The 13368-nt window shown below is 36.8% G+C and overlaps 1 protein-coding gene across 1 annotated transcript in view; it reads right to left on the minus strand.

Annotated features, from left to right (window-relative positions):
- METRNL (meteorin like, glial cell differentiation regulator) overlaps positions 1–5944 on the minus strand; it is a 72332-nt gene extending 66388 nt beyond the window's left edge. The window contains exon 1 of the mRNA XM_044675186.1: positions 5787–5944. Within this exon, the coding sequence (XP_044531121.1) occupies positions 5787–5944 (158 nt within the window). The remainder of the gene's footprint in view (positions 1–5786) is intronic.
- Positions 5945–13368: the final 7424 nt, after the last annotated feature.

A 13368-nucleotide genomic window follows, 5' to 3' on the forward strand; every position in this document is an offset into this window, starting at 1 on the left:
GGGGGGGGGGGTTGAAGGGGAAAGGAGGAGCATGAATCATGTAACCATGTTAAAAATGAATATTAATAAATGTAAAAAAAATAATAATAATAATATTCTCTAATCTTAATTGGTTGAAATTTCAATACTCTTGCATTATGGTATTTGAAGATTTGGTGAACACATTTGTATTCATATCATTCTGGGTTTTTTGTGATTTTATAAATTTCAATTGTTTTTATCTGCCCTCAAACACTGCCTTAGACTTCAACCTTTCAAACAAAAGTCCTCTCCCATCTTTTGAATTTGTCTTCCTATAGCAGCAGTTTTTTCATTTCTTCAATGATTTGGATTGCCATTCTCCAATTCCATTAGGTCTTTTTCAAGAAGTAATGACCATACCCAACATCCCAAAAGTAGATATATCATAACTTTATGAGAGTAGAAGAATGTTTTGATAATTTATAATAATTTTTTCATACTTTTTGTTATTGTTATTATAGCAGAACACTACATCAGCATCCTCTGGAAAGCATCTATGGATTCTTTCAACTCTCAGAACCCATATTTAATAATTAGAGCCAGAAAGGTAAGTTAGTTGCAAAGGTAAGTTAGTACCCCAGACTTAGATGGAATGAAAATGGAAAGAAGATTTCAGGCATCATGTGATTGATTATATTAAGAAATCTAAAAGATGATGAAATTTTTATGTCTTGGAAACTGATACCTATGACAGAAATAGGTATGTTTGGTGGAGTTGCAAAGATGGAAAACAGAAATAAAAGTGAGCTCAGTTTTGTATATGTTTGAATTGGTTAGTTTTCTTCCTTTCTTGTTTACATTGCCCAGTTATATAGATAAAATAAATTACTTTATTTTCAGGTCCACTCTCTGAGAATTGTTTCATTTTTCTATCTTTATAGCTGGCAAATAACAAAAATGGTGTTATTGATCCTACCACTTGAACAGGTGACAATGAGATTACAAAATCCTTTTCCTTAATTGCATGGGAAGGGATAGGGAAGAGAAAGAGAATAAGCATTTATTAAGCAAATACTATATGCCTGGTGATTTGCAAATATTATCTCATGTGATCCTTGCAAGAACCTAATTATTATCCATCCCCCTTATACAGTAAAGTATATAGTAAAGAAACTGAGGCAGACAATAGTTATAGTGACTTGCCTAAAGTCACAGAGCTATTAAGTGTCTGAAGCCAGATTTGATTTTGCTGACTTCAGACCCAGCATTCTATCTACTGTTCTATACATGGAAATGTTATAACCAATAGAAATCAAGTGTGAGTGACCATCATAAAGAGTAACCTGTTTTCATATTTTACATCAAATACAAATCAACATTGTCCATCAGTATTTGCTTCACTTGCTCTCAATATGCTGCTTAGGGTGACTCATAAAAAAAGTTATAAAAGGTATATAAAAGTTAACAAACCAAATTAACAAGTATCTGACAGTATTTGTCAGCTATTTTATCCTTCCACTGATAAATGGGTAGTTTTTCTAATGATATCACATACTGTTCTACAAATAAGAGACTCCATGTTGCAAGTAGCCTTTGTGCTCTCATTTATATTAACCATAAATTGCCTTGAAGACTGACTTTCAGATTAGCTGTCAATTTCAGTCATTCAGAAAGCAAATAAAGTTGTAAGTAGATGGCCAATATAGGCTTCCAAAGGACCTTCTACTTAAAATAACTGGATAATAAATATTGTAATGAGTCTGGATTATCCATGCCCTGGAAAGTAAAAAATTCTTTCATGTTTTCTTTAAAAGTAGAAATGTATTCAGGGGTGTACTAGTAAATGTTTAACAAACAGCTCTCCAAAAAATGTATGTGTGAAATTTTAAGTTTCCACGTTAACATTTTCTGTCACTTTCTTAAATCTAGATAATCAACAAAATGACAAATCAAGGCATTTGCTGATTTTCACAGTACATATGGTCACATTAAAATGTTAACAATTGACTCCCGTAAGCTAGTACAAGAAGGCTTTAAGCACACCCTTTAATGGATTTCTGGAGTAGAACTAGGACAGACATAATTTCTCAAACTAAATGATATCCTAAGATAGCAGTCAAAGGATTTTAGTGCTGAAAGGGATCTTAGGGATTATTTGTACCAATCCAGGCTCTAATTTTACAGGTAAAGAAAATAGACTCAGAATGTTTTCTCCAAGATTATATATGAAGTAAGTGGATCCTAGGCTTTTTTAAGCTGGGTTGAATAGTGGATAGAGCTTTAGGCCTGAACCAGAGTTCAAATCCAGCCTCAAATAGTGACTAGCTGAGTGTTTCTGGACAAGTCACTTAACCTTCAGTAGCTTGTTTCCTCAACCAAGATGTAAGAATCAAATGAAATGATATTTGTAAAGCACTTAGTCAACATAATGCTAGGCTATTATTATTCTATCTAGAGGAACATCTGATTCACTGTCTTTTATGACATCAGAGAGCTAAACATGAGTTTCTAGAAAAGATATCTCTGCCCATTGGATTGCCTTATCAAGCATTCATTTATAACAATGCCACACAGATGACTAGTCCTCCAACTTCCTCCAGCTGCCTTTATCTGCAATAATGCCTTAAAAAGCTAGATCAGGAATTCTAGATCAGGAATATCAGCAATTTTCCAAGGGTAAAGACTAAACTAATTTATACTCTCCTATCAAAACTCCATCCATTTCCAATAAATATATGAACAAAGTTCCAGTGATAAAGGCCAAATTCTACAGTTTCAAGTAGCAAACAGGTTTGAAATATACTGTATACACTCCTCCATCATGGAAGAAATGAAGTACCATCAGATATGACAGAGGTAATTCATAAATTAAAATCTCAAATTTTAGAAATGGAATGAGTGCCACAGGATTCTAAAGCCCCCTTTTCATATGGGCAAACTTGCTCTCCCTCCTGACCTATTGTTGTATAGGGTCTCAAATGCATACTTATTTCTGCTTCTTATCCACTTTGTACTCTGAAATCTGAGAGATGTCACCCATTCACATTTCTGCTAAGGATCATATGTCTAGGGAGCTGGTGGCTGGCTCTTTAAATATTTTTAGCAAAATCTGAATCTTTCTAATGAGGGAAGTCCTTCCAAATAATTTATCAAAGTAATCAACTACGATCAACTGCTAATCTATAAAACCAGATTGCAGGGGGTAAGAGGAATATCTATGTAGACTCTGTTCTATATGTTTGTCCAAGAGTGTTGTTTTTTTATAAAGAACAATAATTTTCCTACACAAACTGAAACTACATTTTGGAGATATGAAAATGGTTTAAAAGTTCTCCAACTGTAAAATCAGGTTTTGATTAAAAAATTAGAACAGGGACAGCTAGGTGGCTCCGAGGATAGAGATCCAGGCCTAGAGACTGGAGGTCCTAGATTCAAATGTGGCCTCGGGACACTTCCTAGTTGTGCGACCCTGGGTAAGTCACATATCCCCATTGCCTATCCCTTATCACTCTGAGTGCACCAAGATCCACCAATACTTAGTATTGATTCTAAGATGGAAAGTAAAGTTTTTTTTTAATTAGATTAAAGAAAATCCCTAAACCTTAAAAGTACCAATGGTCAGGTATGAACCTGGGAGCAAAAGTCACTGTAATCTCAGGAACATAATGTCAGACTTAAGGCCAACTTTGTGTGTGTTCTTCAACCAATTAAAAAGGTGTTGGTTTGGAAAATCATTTTGCTGACTGTAGCATAATCTAAGTGATTTTATCCTTTTCCAAAGAGAAACAAAAATAATAAATTAAAAGAACTCTAAAAGGTACTGACTTGAACCACTATGAAAGGGTGGTTCTTCTCAAAATGGGATTTGCTTTTCCTCTTCCTTACATCCCACAAAAGTACTAATTTTGTACATTCACTACCAACTATTAACTTTACCACTACTCAGTCACTTTAAATTTTTAAATGTAAGTAACACTGTTTAGAATTATGGTAAATTTATTAGGAAAAATGCAATAGTAAAAACAACCAACGGGCATATCCTACTAAGCAACGAAGCACTAGGAAGTTATTTTCTTTAAGGTCATTCTGATGTTAAATGTTAAAGCTTACCAAAACTTAATTTTATGGCATATACATAAAAATATACACATATATTGATCTACTTATTTTCACAAGTCTCCTGAAAAAGAGGTTGAAGGGAAGAAATAGAGTTATTCTGGGATTATTGTATTCTAACATCTTATCTAAAGTTCTTTCTCTATCTAAAATACTAAGACTCCAACTAAAAATAATAGTTTATATAGTATAAAAGATATTTTCCTCATAACTATACATATGTTAATTATATCATAGTCATAGATATTATGTATGCTTCTATGTGAATACATCATTATAAATGCATTCCTTAAAAAGCCATTTCCTCTTTACCTTTATTTTTTTTAAGATTACAAGAAAGCTAAAAGAATATTCAAAGCAAATTTTGCCTGGTCCATTCCTATCTCACTCACTGAATCTATAGCTCTTTTGGAACTTGCTAATGCATAAATCAGGTTTCACCCTTACCTTAAGTACCAAAAAACCTTAAGTTTTTGCTGGTAGAAAAGCAACAAAACTTGAACTAGTGGTTTCACGATTCTAGTTAAATCCAATTTTAACAGTGACCAAAAGAGGCTTTACCTCAGGTGTCCCATCAGATAGTCTAATCTTGTTGGTTGGACTTGTTAAAGACTGGAGAAGTTGGCTTCAGAGAGAACAAAAACTTTTTGTTTCCTTTGTGAAACTCACCAATGAAAAATCTGAGTTTGGGGCCTAGAAATACCGTGTTTAACTCTTCTCTGAAATGGTCATTAGGAATCCTCCTCACTCTCCCAACAGAAAGTCATTTAATGAGGGAATGGGAGTGAGCGTGAAGTCCTGGAGTTTAAAAGGTAAGAAAGCTACCAAACAAGTTATTTCAGGGTTACAATTGTAGAAAAACTGATAGCGCTGTGGTCAGTATAAATGCTCCCACTTTGTCTGACAAAAGTCTCCTTTTGAGGAAACTCTCACCCTGGCCAAAACTTTTCAAAAGTCTAAATATGTAGTTAATTCTTCCCAGAATGTTTATCGACTCGTATCCTCTACGCCCAATCCTCTCCCCTGAGTCCCAAGCACAGCAAAAAAGTTGGGGCTAGGGAAGCAGGCCAGGACTAGGTGCAGCAGGAAGCTAAGGAGCTGAGCACACAGCCTAGCGGCCAGAGCTAGAGAATTGAATGAAACTAGAGGCAGTCACAGTAATAAATAATAATAATCGCTAACATTTTTATAGAGCTTACTATGTGTCTGACACTGCTAAGTACTTCATAATTATTACATTCCTGGAAATGGCTACCTTTACTTTCCAACATATATCCAATAAGCTCCCATCCCCATAAGGGCTTCTTTTGTTTTAGTTAAAAGCCTGGTGTTTGAGGGGCTGTAAGAATTCGCCCTCCAAGAGACCGGGAACCAGCTGATCTGACTCACTGTGTATGTCCCTGCCACCTCCGCCCCATCGAAATTCCAACCAAACCACCTCATTCCCACCCCGCAGTTAGACTCCGCCAAAAAGTGAAGAGAAAGAGGGAGGAGGGCCGGGGAAGGAGCAGCTCCAGAACAGCCAACTACGCGTCCTTCCCTCTGTCCTGGGCTAAATGCCCAGGAAAGGGGAGAAAAGGGCATCCCACTCCATCGGCAGTAAAAGCGAGAAGGGTAAATCTTTTTTCCATCCCTATCTAAGGGGGACAGAACGATAAAGACGTCTGTAGAAGAGTGAATTTAAGTATTGTGGGAGTTTAGTTCCTTACCTCCCTTTCCAGTTGCACATATTGCTGGAGTACTGTGCTGAGGCCCCTTTGCACAGCAGCAGCAACAGCAGCAAAAAGAGCAGCAGCAACAGCAGAAGCGGTGATGATGGCCATAGCTGCCTTGCTGGTCCCCGGACCGCCAGTACTATGCCCACCATGCTCCCCCAGCTGCAGTTACAGGTTGCCCTACAAGGCCCCAGCCCGGGGCTTGGGCCCCCTTTCCCTCCAGACCTCCCACCTCCCCTTTAAAAACTACGATTCTCAATTTAGGCAGTGCAGCTGACAAGTGTACTACAGACAGCTGGATCTGGCCAGAGCAAAGGAGCAAAGAATCCACCAGGATCCAGAAAGGCAGAATGAGCCCCTACATCGTGGAGTAGAAAGAAGGAATAAGTGGTTAGCACACCAGGGCTCCCGAAGTTAGATCTATCTTCTTCCCATTCAGACTGTAGACAAGGAGCCTCTCGCAGTAGCAAAGTTCCACTGAACTCTTAGGTCCTAAAGGCAGACTACTGCTGAGGGGCGGAGGCTCACTAAGAGTTCTCCTCCCCCTGCCTCACCTTCTCCCTCCCTCCCTTCCCCTCCCCCCCTTTTTCTTTCTGGCTCTCTGTAGAAAGCCAAGATTAATGGATATAACTGAAATTATGGAAGATTAAAGAATTCTGGATTTAGAGTGAGATGACTTGAGGTTCAAATCCTGTTTCTTTTACTAGATATCTGTAGACATTTCTCCTACTCAATTTTTTCTTTTGTAAGATAGGGAAGTTGATCTAGATGACTTCCAAGGTGCTGTCTACCTCTAAAGGTTATAATGGCTATCAACTCAACAATTGTTGACATTTTTACATGCAAATTCTAAAAGTTCTTTTGGAGAAACTATCCTATTTAATCTTAAAAGCAATCATTTGAAGCAGGTAATCTAGGTTTTATTATTCCTCTAGAAAATTTTTTTAGTCCACATCTGTGATTTAAAGCATGGGGGAAACTCTCCTTGTGGAAATCCATTCCTCTTACACGGATAAAGATCATAACTCTTTTTTTACTTAAAATCAGAGATATGCTTGGAATGCTAAGCGTTTCAGCTAGAATGTCAGCACTTGAACCCAAGTTCTTAAAAATTCCATGCTGTTTCCCTTCCTTGTCTTACAGATGAGGAAACTGAGGCTAAGTAACTTGATCATACTGCTTAATTCCATGGTCACACAATTACTAAGTGTCAGAGGGGAGATATGAACCTATGTTTCTCCTTATTCCAAGTCCCACACTCTTTCTGTTGCATTGTGATATCTCTCAATTGCTCTTATAACAATTCTGGGGAAATTTCCAAGAATTTTAGTTTAAATATTTAATTTTTATATGGAACTGATGTTTTTAAAAGAATTCTTCAGTGTAATAAGGGAGGATGAATATGGAAATGGATACAGCTGTCTACCCTGTCCAATTGGCTCCATACATCTGAAACAATGGTGATTTCTATGGTGACATGGAGTGACATGGAGGGAAAAGTGCTCCTAACAAAAAACTTAGCTGGAAGTTTAGGACTTCCTTTGGCAAACATGCCATGAGTGGAAGTAAATGTAATAGCTTTGAACCAGTTCTTTCTATTAACCACTTCATATTAACCACTGACCAATGGTGGCAAGTGTAGTCTTGGGATGAAATTCTGGGAGCAATAATATTGACCAAAAAAGATAGGGGTAACTCCCTATGAATAAGCTTTAACTTCCCTGAAATAGTAACATGTCAGAATTTTACCTTAAGTAGTATAACCAGTTCTACATTGGATAAAAGAAACAATTAGTTTTGGTTAAAGCTTGCTGATTCAGAGCTATAGTAGTATTCTACTATGATTCTGGTCCTCCCAGTCAGGAAAAAAAAAATGCCTTCCCTGCTAAAGTGATCTTCCTTCTACTCTACATTTATTCTATTTGTATGTATTTATGTATAAGTTGTCTTCCCCATCAGAGTATATGCACAGAGTTAAGTACTTAATAAATTAATTTAAATTAATTTGTTTTAGTATAGAACAGGTACAACTGGCTCTGAGTGGCAGCATATATAGATATAGATATAGATATAGATATAGATATAGATATATGAAGAAAGAAACTTGTGTCTGGTATGTTTGTTGGAGAGGCAATGCAATGTAGTAGATAGTACCAAGTTTGGTGTCAGCATGATAAAATATCACATCCTATCTGTAATCCTGGCTATGTACCCATAAACAAGTCAGTTAACAGCTCCAAGCTCAGTTTCCTTATCTGTAAAACAGCTACCTAACAGAGTTCTTCTCAGGCTGAAATAAAATAACCTATGTAAGCACACACTTAAAATGACATTTATTATTCAACAAAAAGTGCAGGTTTAATTTAGAGCAGAGATGTCTTAGTGCCCTGCTATCCAAAGCTGGCCCACAATACTCCTAATCCAGTCAAATAAAGATACAAAAATATATATAATAATACTTTTTAAAACTAAGTCAATATCTGCTCTGCAGGGATCCTTATGTATAGATTGTTCGCCTCTATTTCTTTTTGAGTTTCTCCTTACTGGTCTAGAGTATTAACCATCAGGAAGCTTCAAATTAGTGTGCTGCATAGACTTCTTACCTATAAAAGAGGATAGGAATAACTTTGCCCAGTACACTAATGGCCTATCAAACCAGAAATAAAGACTTCCACAGTATAATGGTGTGCCAGTTACTTGGGACAAGCAATAACTTTGATATGGTTGTATATTGTGACAACAGTGGTTGTACGTATGTTTCTACTGGTACCAAACTTACTCAGAATATCTGACCTTGACCGAATAAGACCAGATTGAGCCCTTAGTTAGTTTTCTAGTAAGTTAACCCCTTCTCTTAGTTTTCTATCAGTTTTGTGCTGGATTTTGTGTAATGCGTGTGTTTCATTGTTCTTTTTTGCGTGTGTTTTTAATTCTATCATTTACAAGAATGGATATTACTCCAAGGATACATGCAAAAGTCAAAATCTTAAAGAACAAACTTTAGCAACCCTTAGATATCAAAGTAGTTGTTGATGTGGGAAGTAAAATGTTTCAAGAGTCATTCATCCACAAGAAAACAGTATCAATTATAAAGGCACTAAGGAAAGTGGTAAAACAAAAGAAAACAGTAACTGATGAACCCAGTTAATCCTCAGGAAACACTCAAAACTTTCAGAAGGGTCTAGCAGCTGGAATAGTTGTTACTGATTTCTCTATAAAGTGGTATAGTCTTCTTGCAGTTGGCACAACAGTGAGAAGACCACTAAAAAAACAACTGCTAACCTGGTATGGGCAGGTGGGGACATTTATCAAGAAGATCATACAAATACTGCTTGGGGAAAAAAGTAATTTTTAATCATTAAACTCATTTTTTCTTTCAAGATATAATGTCTTATTCTCAAAAGTGTTCTGGAAATTTTTCAGCAATTAGCATTGCTCTCAAGCAGAAATAGAATATTTAAATTTAAATTTCCAACAGTAGAAAACACAGGAGTCTGTCCTCATTGTGACTGAAGAACACATTGATGACAGGTGCCTCCAGTGTGGCTCTGGCTAGAGGCTATGAATAAAGCACTGGGCCTGAACATGAGAGTTCAAATCAAGCTTGAGACACTTACTAGTTGTATGATCCTGGGTAAGTCACTTAATCTCTATTTGCCTCAACTTCCTCAACTATAAAATGAGGATAATATTAGCAACCACTTTTTAGGATTATTGTGAGGAGCAAGTGAGATAATATTTGTAAAAGTGCCTGGCACAGAGTAAGCACTGTATAAATGCTCATTCCCTTCCCCTTAACAAAGTGCATTTAAAAGGTATCTAAATTCTGATTTGTGATTGATTACCTAATCATATGATGAAAGAAACTATTAGTCAAAGCTCTAGTTTCCTAATATCATTAGCAAATCTTTATCAGATTTAAGACACAAAATATACATCATTAGCAATTTTCTAAATTTAAGGAACATACATGTATATATATATATATGTATATATATATATATGTATTGGTAATTATTTACCAAAATGGGGGAGGAGGGCATGCATATTGCCAGACTATACTATTAAAGGTCTTAATACAGAGAAACAACTTAACTCATTCACAAAATAAAGATTTGATCGTCCTAAATTTATTCCCGCTACCCAAAATTATATTAACAATTTGTCAGAAGCATGAGTGAGAATTGGAAGATTTGGGCATCCTCATCTGACTGTAAAATATACACACCTAGAAAAAATTGGGGGACTATTTTTATTTGCATTAAATCTAAAAGTCTTGCACCCTCTGAGGGTTTTTGTGGGAGGAGCAGAAGAAGAGACAAAGTCTTGAATCAAATAAGGAGAAGAAAAGTATATAGATGACTTAGAGGAGATTATGCTAGAGAATGAGGTAATAGATTGAATTTGATGAGAAGAAATTTGTTGATATTTGGGATAAATTGAAGGAAATTAAAATAACAAGCAAGAGTTGTCAAATTATTAAAAACTGATAATTGGCTATAAAATGTTTTAACCAGGGGGTAGAGTCAAGATAACAGAGCCAGAGGCCATAAGTTTGCCACCATTTGCCCAAAAACTCTCCTACAACAACCACAAAAAATATGTCAAACCAAATTCTGAGGGAAGAAGCCGAGGAAAAATCACGACTTATTTTTACATCTCAAGCTAGTTTAGGAAGATTAGATTTATTGACAGTTAGGGTTGAGGCTGTCCAGGAGTACAGTGACACTCTACTATGGCAGAATTACCAATGATGGGAAACAGGTCCAAGGATGGTAAAGAGATATTGAATATTTGGACAGAACAAGATCCTAAGGAACCTCTGTCGTAGCACTGGGAACAAGAATCAGTGCCATATAGGAGCTCTATTGACCATTACTCAATTTCAGGTAACAGTTCTAAGGCTGAGAGAAGTGGCCATAGTTGTAAGGAAGGAGGGGCCCTACATGTATAAGAAGCTAAGAACAGAATAGGAGGGCAAAGAATTCACACCATCTTGGAAGCATAAAAAAAAAAAAATTCATAGGTTGCTATGCTAAGCTGTAAAAACAGCAGGACATAAAACACAGAAGCTTAGGCCATTCATTCCCTACATATATGAACAAAGCTGAACACTCCTTCTCTGGCTCCTTTTGTCCCCTCCCCCTTGCACAAAAAATTCACAAACCCCATCCTTACAAATCCAAGGTCAATAAGAAGGCTAGGAAAATGAGCAAACAAGAACAGCAAAGAATCAGATCATAAAAAGCTACTATGGTGAAAAGGCAACTCAAAACAGAAACCCAAAAGATAGTGACTTGAAAACATCTATAAACAAAGCCTCAAAGAAAAATCTAGATTAGACACAAGTCCAACAAGAATTAAAGAAAAAAGACTAAAACATCATTATTTTTAAATTTTATTTATTTAATTAATTTTAAATATTTTTTCATGGTTACAAGATTCATTTTCTTTCAATCCACTCCTCCCCTCCCACTCCCATAACCAACAAGCAATTCCACTGAGTAAAACATTATTTTTAAATGAAATAAGAGCTTGACAGTGTTGTGGGTGAAAAGGGGAGGATGGGAAAGGAAGGGAAGGAAGTTGGGGTAGCCCCCAGCCCTGGTAGGGAAATTAACCCAAGCCTTTCAAAGGTAGGCTATGGACCAGAACAAAATTCAGGATAGACTTCAGGAATATTAAGCTGGGTTTATTTAGGTTAGGAAAAGAAAGGTTTGGGAAAGTCAGGGAAAATTAGATCTTTAGCAGTTAGCTGAGACCAAAGCTCTTGTGGGCAAAGGGCTCTCCTCGTTTATGGGGAAAAGGCCTCTCCTCCATTGCAGGAAAAAGGTGCCCTGGAGAAAAAGGCACCGCCAGGGGAAAAAGGCATTCTGGGGGAAAAGGCACCAAAACCCTCACTCTCTCTTTTTATACTTTCTCAGACACCTTGTGGGATGTGTCTGCGGAAGTTAAGGTTCAGAGCCAATCCAAAATGCACAATGGGAAAAACTGAAGAAGGAAGTAAGAGCTATGCAAGAAAAGAGAATGAATAGTTTGGTAAAAGTGACATAAAAATTTTTGAAGAAAATTAGTCCTTAGAAATCAAAGTTGACCAAATATAAAAAATAATAATAAATATAAAAAAGGTTTAAAAATTACTGAAGAAAATAATTTTCTTAAAAATTAATTAGGAATGTGGCGAGGTAAAGTAGAGAAGTTCAAAGTCACCATGAAAATCCTCTCCAACCAATCTTAAAATAATGCCACAAAATTAATACAGGAGTGAAAGAACCAATAAGTAGAGTGAAACAACTTTTAAGAAGAGAAAAGGTAGGCAGAGAACATCTGGGGAACTAGGGTAAGAGAGGAACACAGAAAGCAGGAGGCTACAGCAAGCAGTGAAGAGTAAACCAAGAGTAAGTGACACCCCACATCTGCTGTTCCAGGTTTGGATCCTAAACCTAAATCAACATCCAGACTCTGAGCCCCTGCCTATGCAAATAGAGGCCCAAGCCAACACACACCCTTTGAGGTTTCAAACCTGTGGTGAAGGCTGGAATCCCAGCCCAGGACAGTCTGTGCTAAAGCAGCCTGATCTGTGTGGGCCCAGACCAATGCCAGGAGTCCCAGTCTGGGTCTATGGTGAGGATATAGATTCTAGTTTAGGGTAATTGGTAGATCCAAAGTGTGCAACCCCATAGTCCTCTTGCCAAAAGCTCAAGGAGGAGCCCCAGGACAGGGCAGTCTACTGTGTGCATGCTCACAATGAGACCAAAAGCTTACACCTAAGCCTGAGGCTACAATTTTAGTAGTCTCTGACCTAATTAAGTACAGAATGAAAACAAAAGCTCATGCCCAACCCTGAGGCAAGAATTTCAGCTATCTCAAGGGCTAATTGAATCAGCAGTATGAAGTAGTTCTCAGAGCCCTCAGCCCTCAGGCCATCATACTATCTTGGAAGAACTGAAACTGGCAGAAACTCAGAATAAAAGCTTAGGGTGGATTTAAGGAAGGACTGAAGTTTAAAAGGGTACTCTAACCTCCCAGAAACTAGCAGATAACAAAAAAGCACCTTAAGAACTGTTACAGAGACAAAGAGCAAGGTACAGACACAGAAGGGGATGATGAAAGCAAAGAAAACACATGCAAAGTCCAAAGGAAAATATGAATTGGACACAGATACTGGAAAAACTCAGAAAGGACTTCAAATATCAATTAAGAAAGGCAGAAGAAAAGTGGGGAAGAGAAATGAAAGCAATGCAAGAAGAAATGAAAAGGAAGACCCAAAAGTTGATGGAGGAAAATGAGGCCCTAAAAATTAGAATTGAGCAACTAGAAACTAATGATTTCATGAGACATCAAGAAACAATAAAACAAAGTCAAAAGAATGAAAAAAAAAAAAAACAGAAGAAAACATGAAGTATCTCATTGGAAAAAACTGACCTGGAAAATAGATCCAGGAGAGACCTGTTAAGAATTATTAGACTCCCTGAAAGCCATGATCCAAAAAAAAAATCTTGGGCATCATAATACAAGAAATTATCAAAGAAAACTGCACAGATATTCTCAAACAAGAAAATAAAATTGAAATTGA

The sequence above is a fragment of the Gracilinanus agilis genome, chromosome 4 (genome assembly GCF_016433145.1).
Source record: "Gracilinanus agilis isolate LMUSP501 chromosome 4, AgileGrace, whole genome shotgun sequence".
NCBI lineage: Eukaryota > Metazoa > Chordata > Mammalia > Didelphimorphia > Didelphidae > Gracilinanus > Gracilinanus agilis.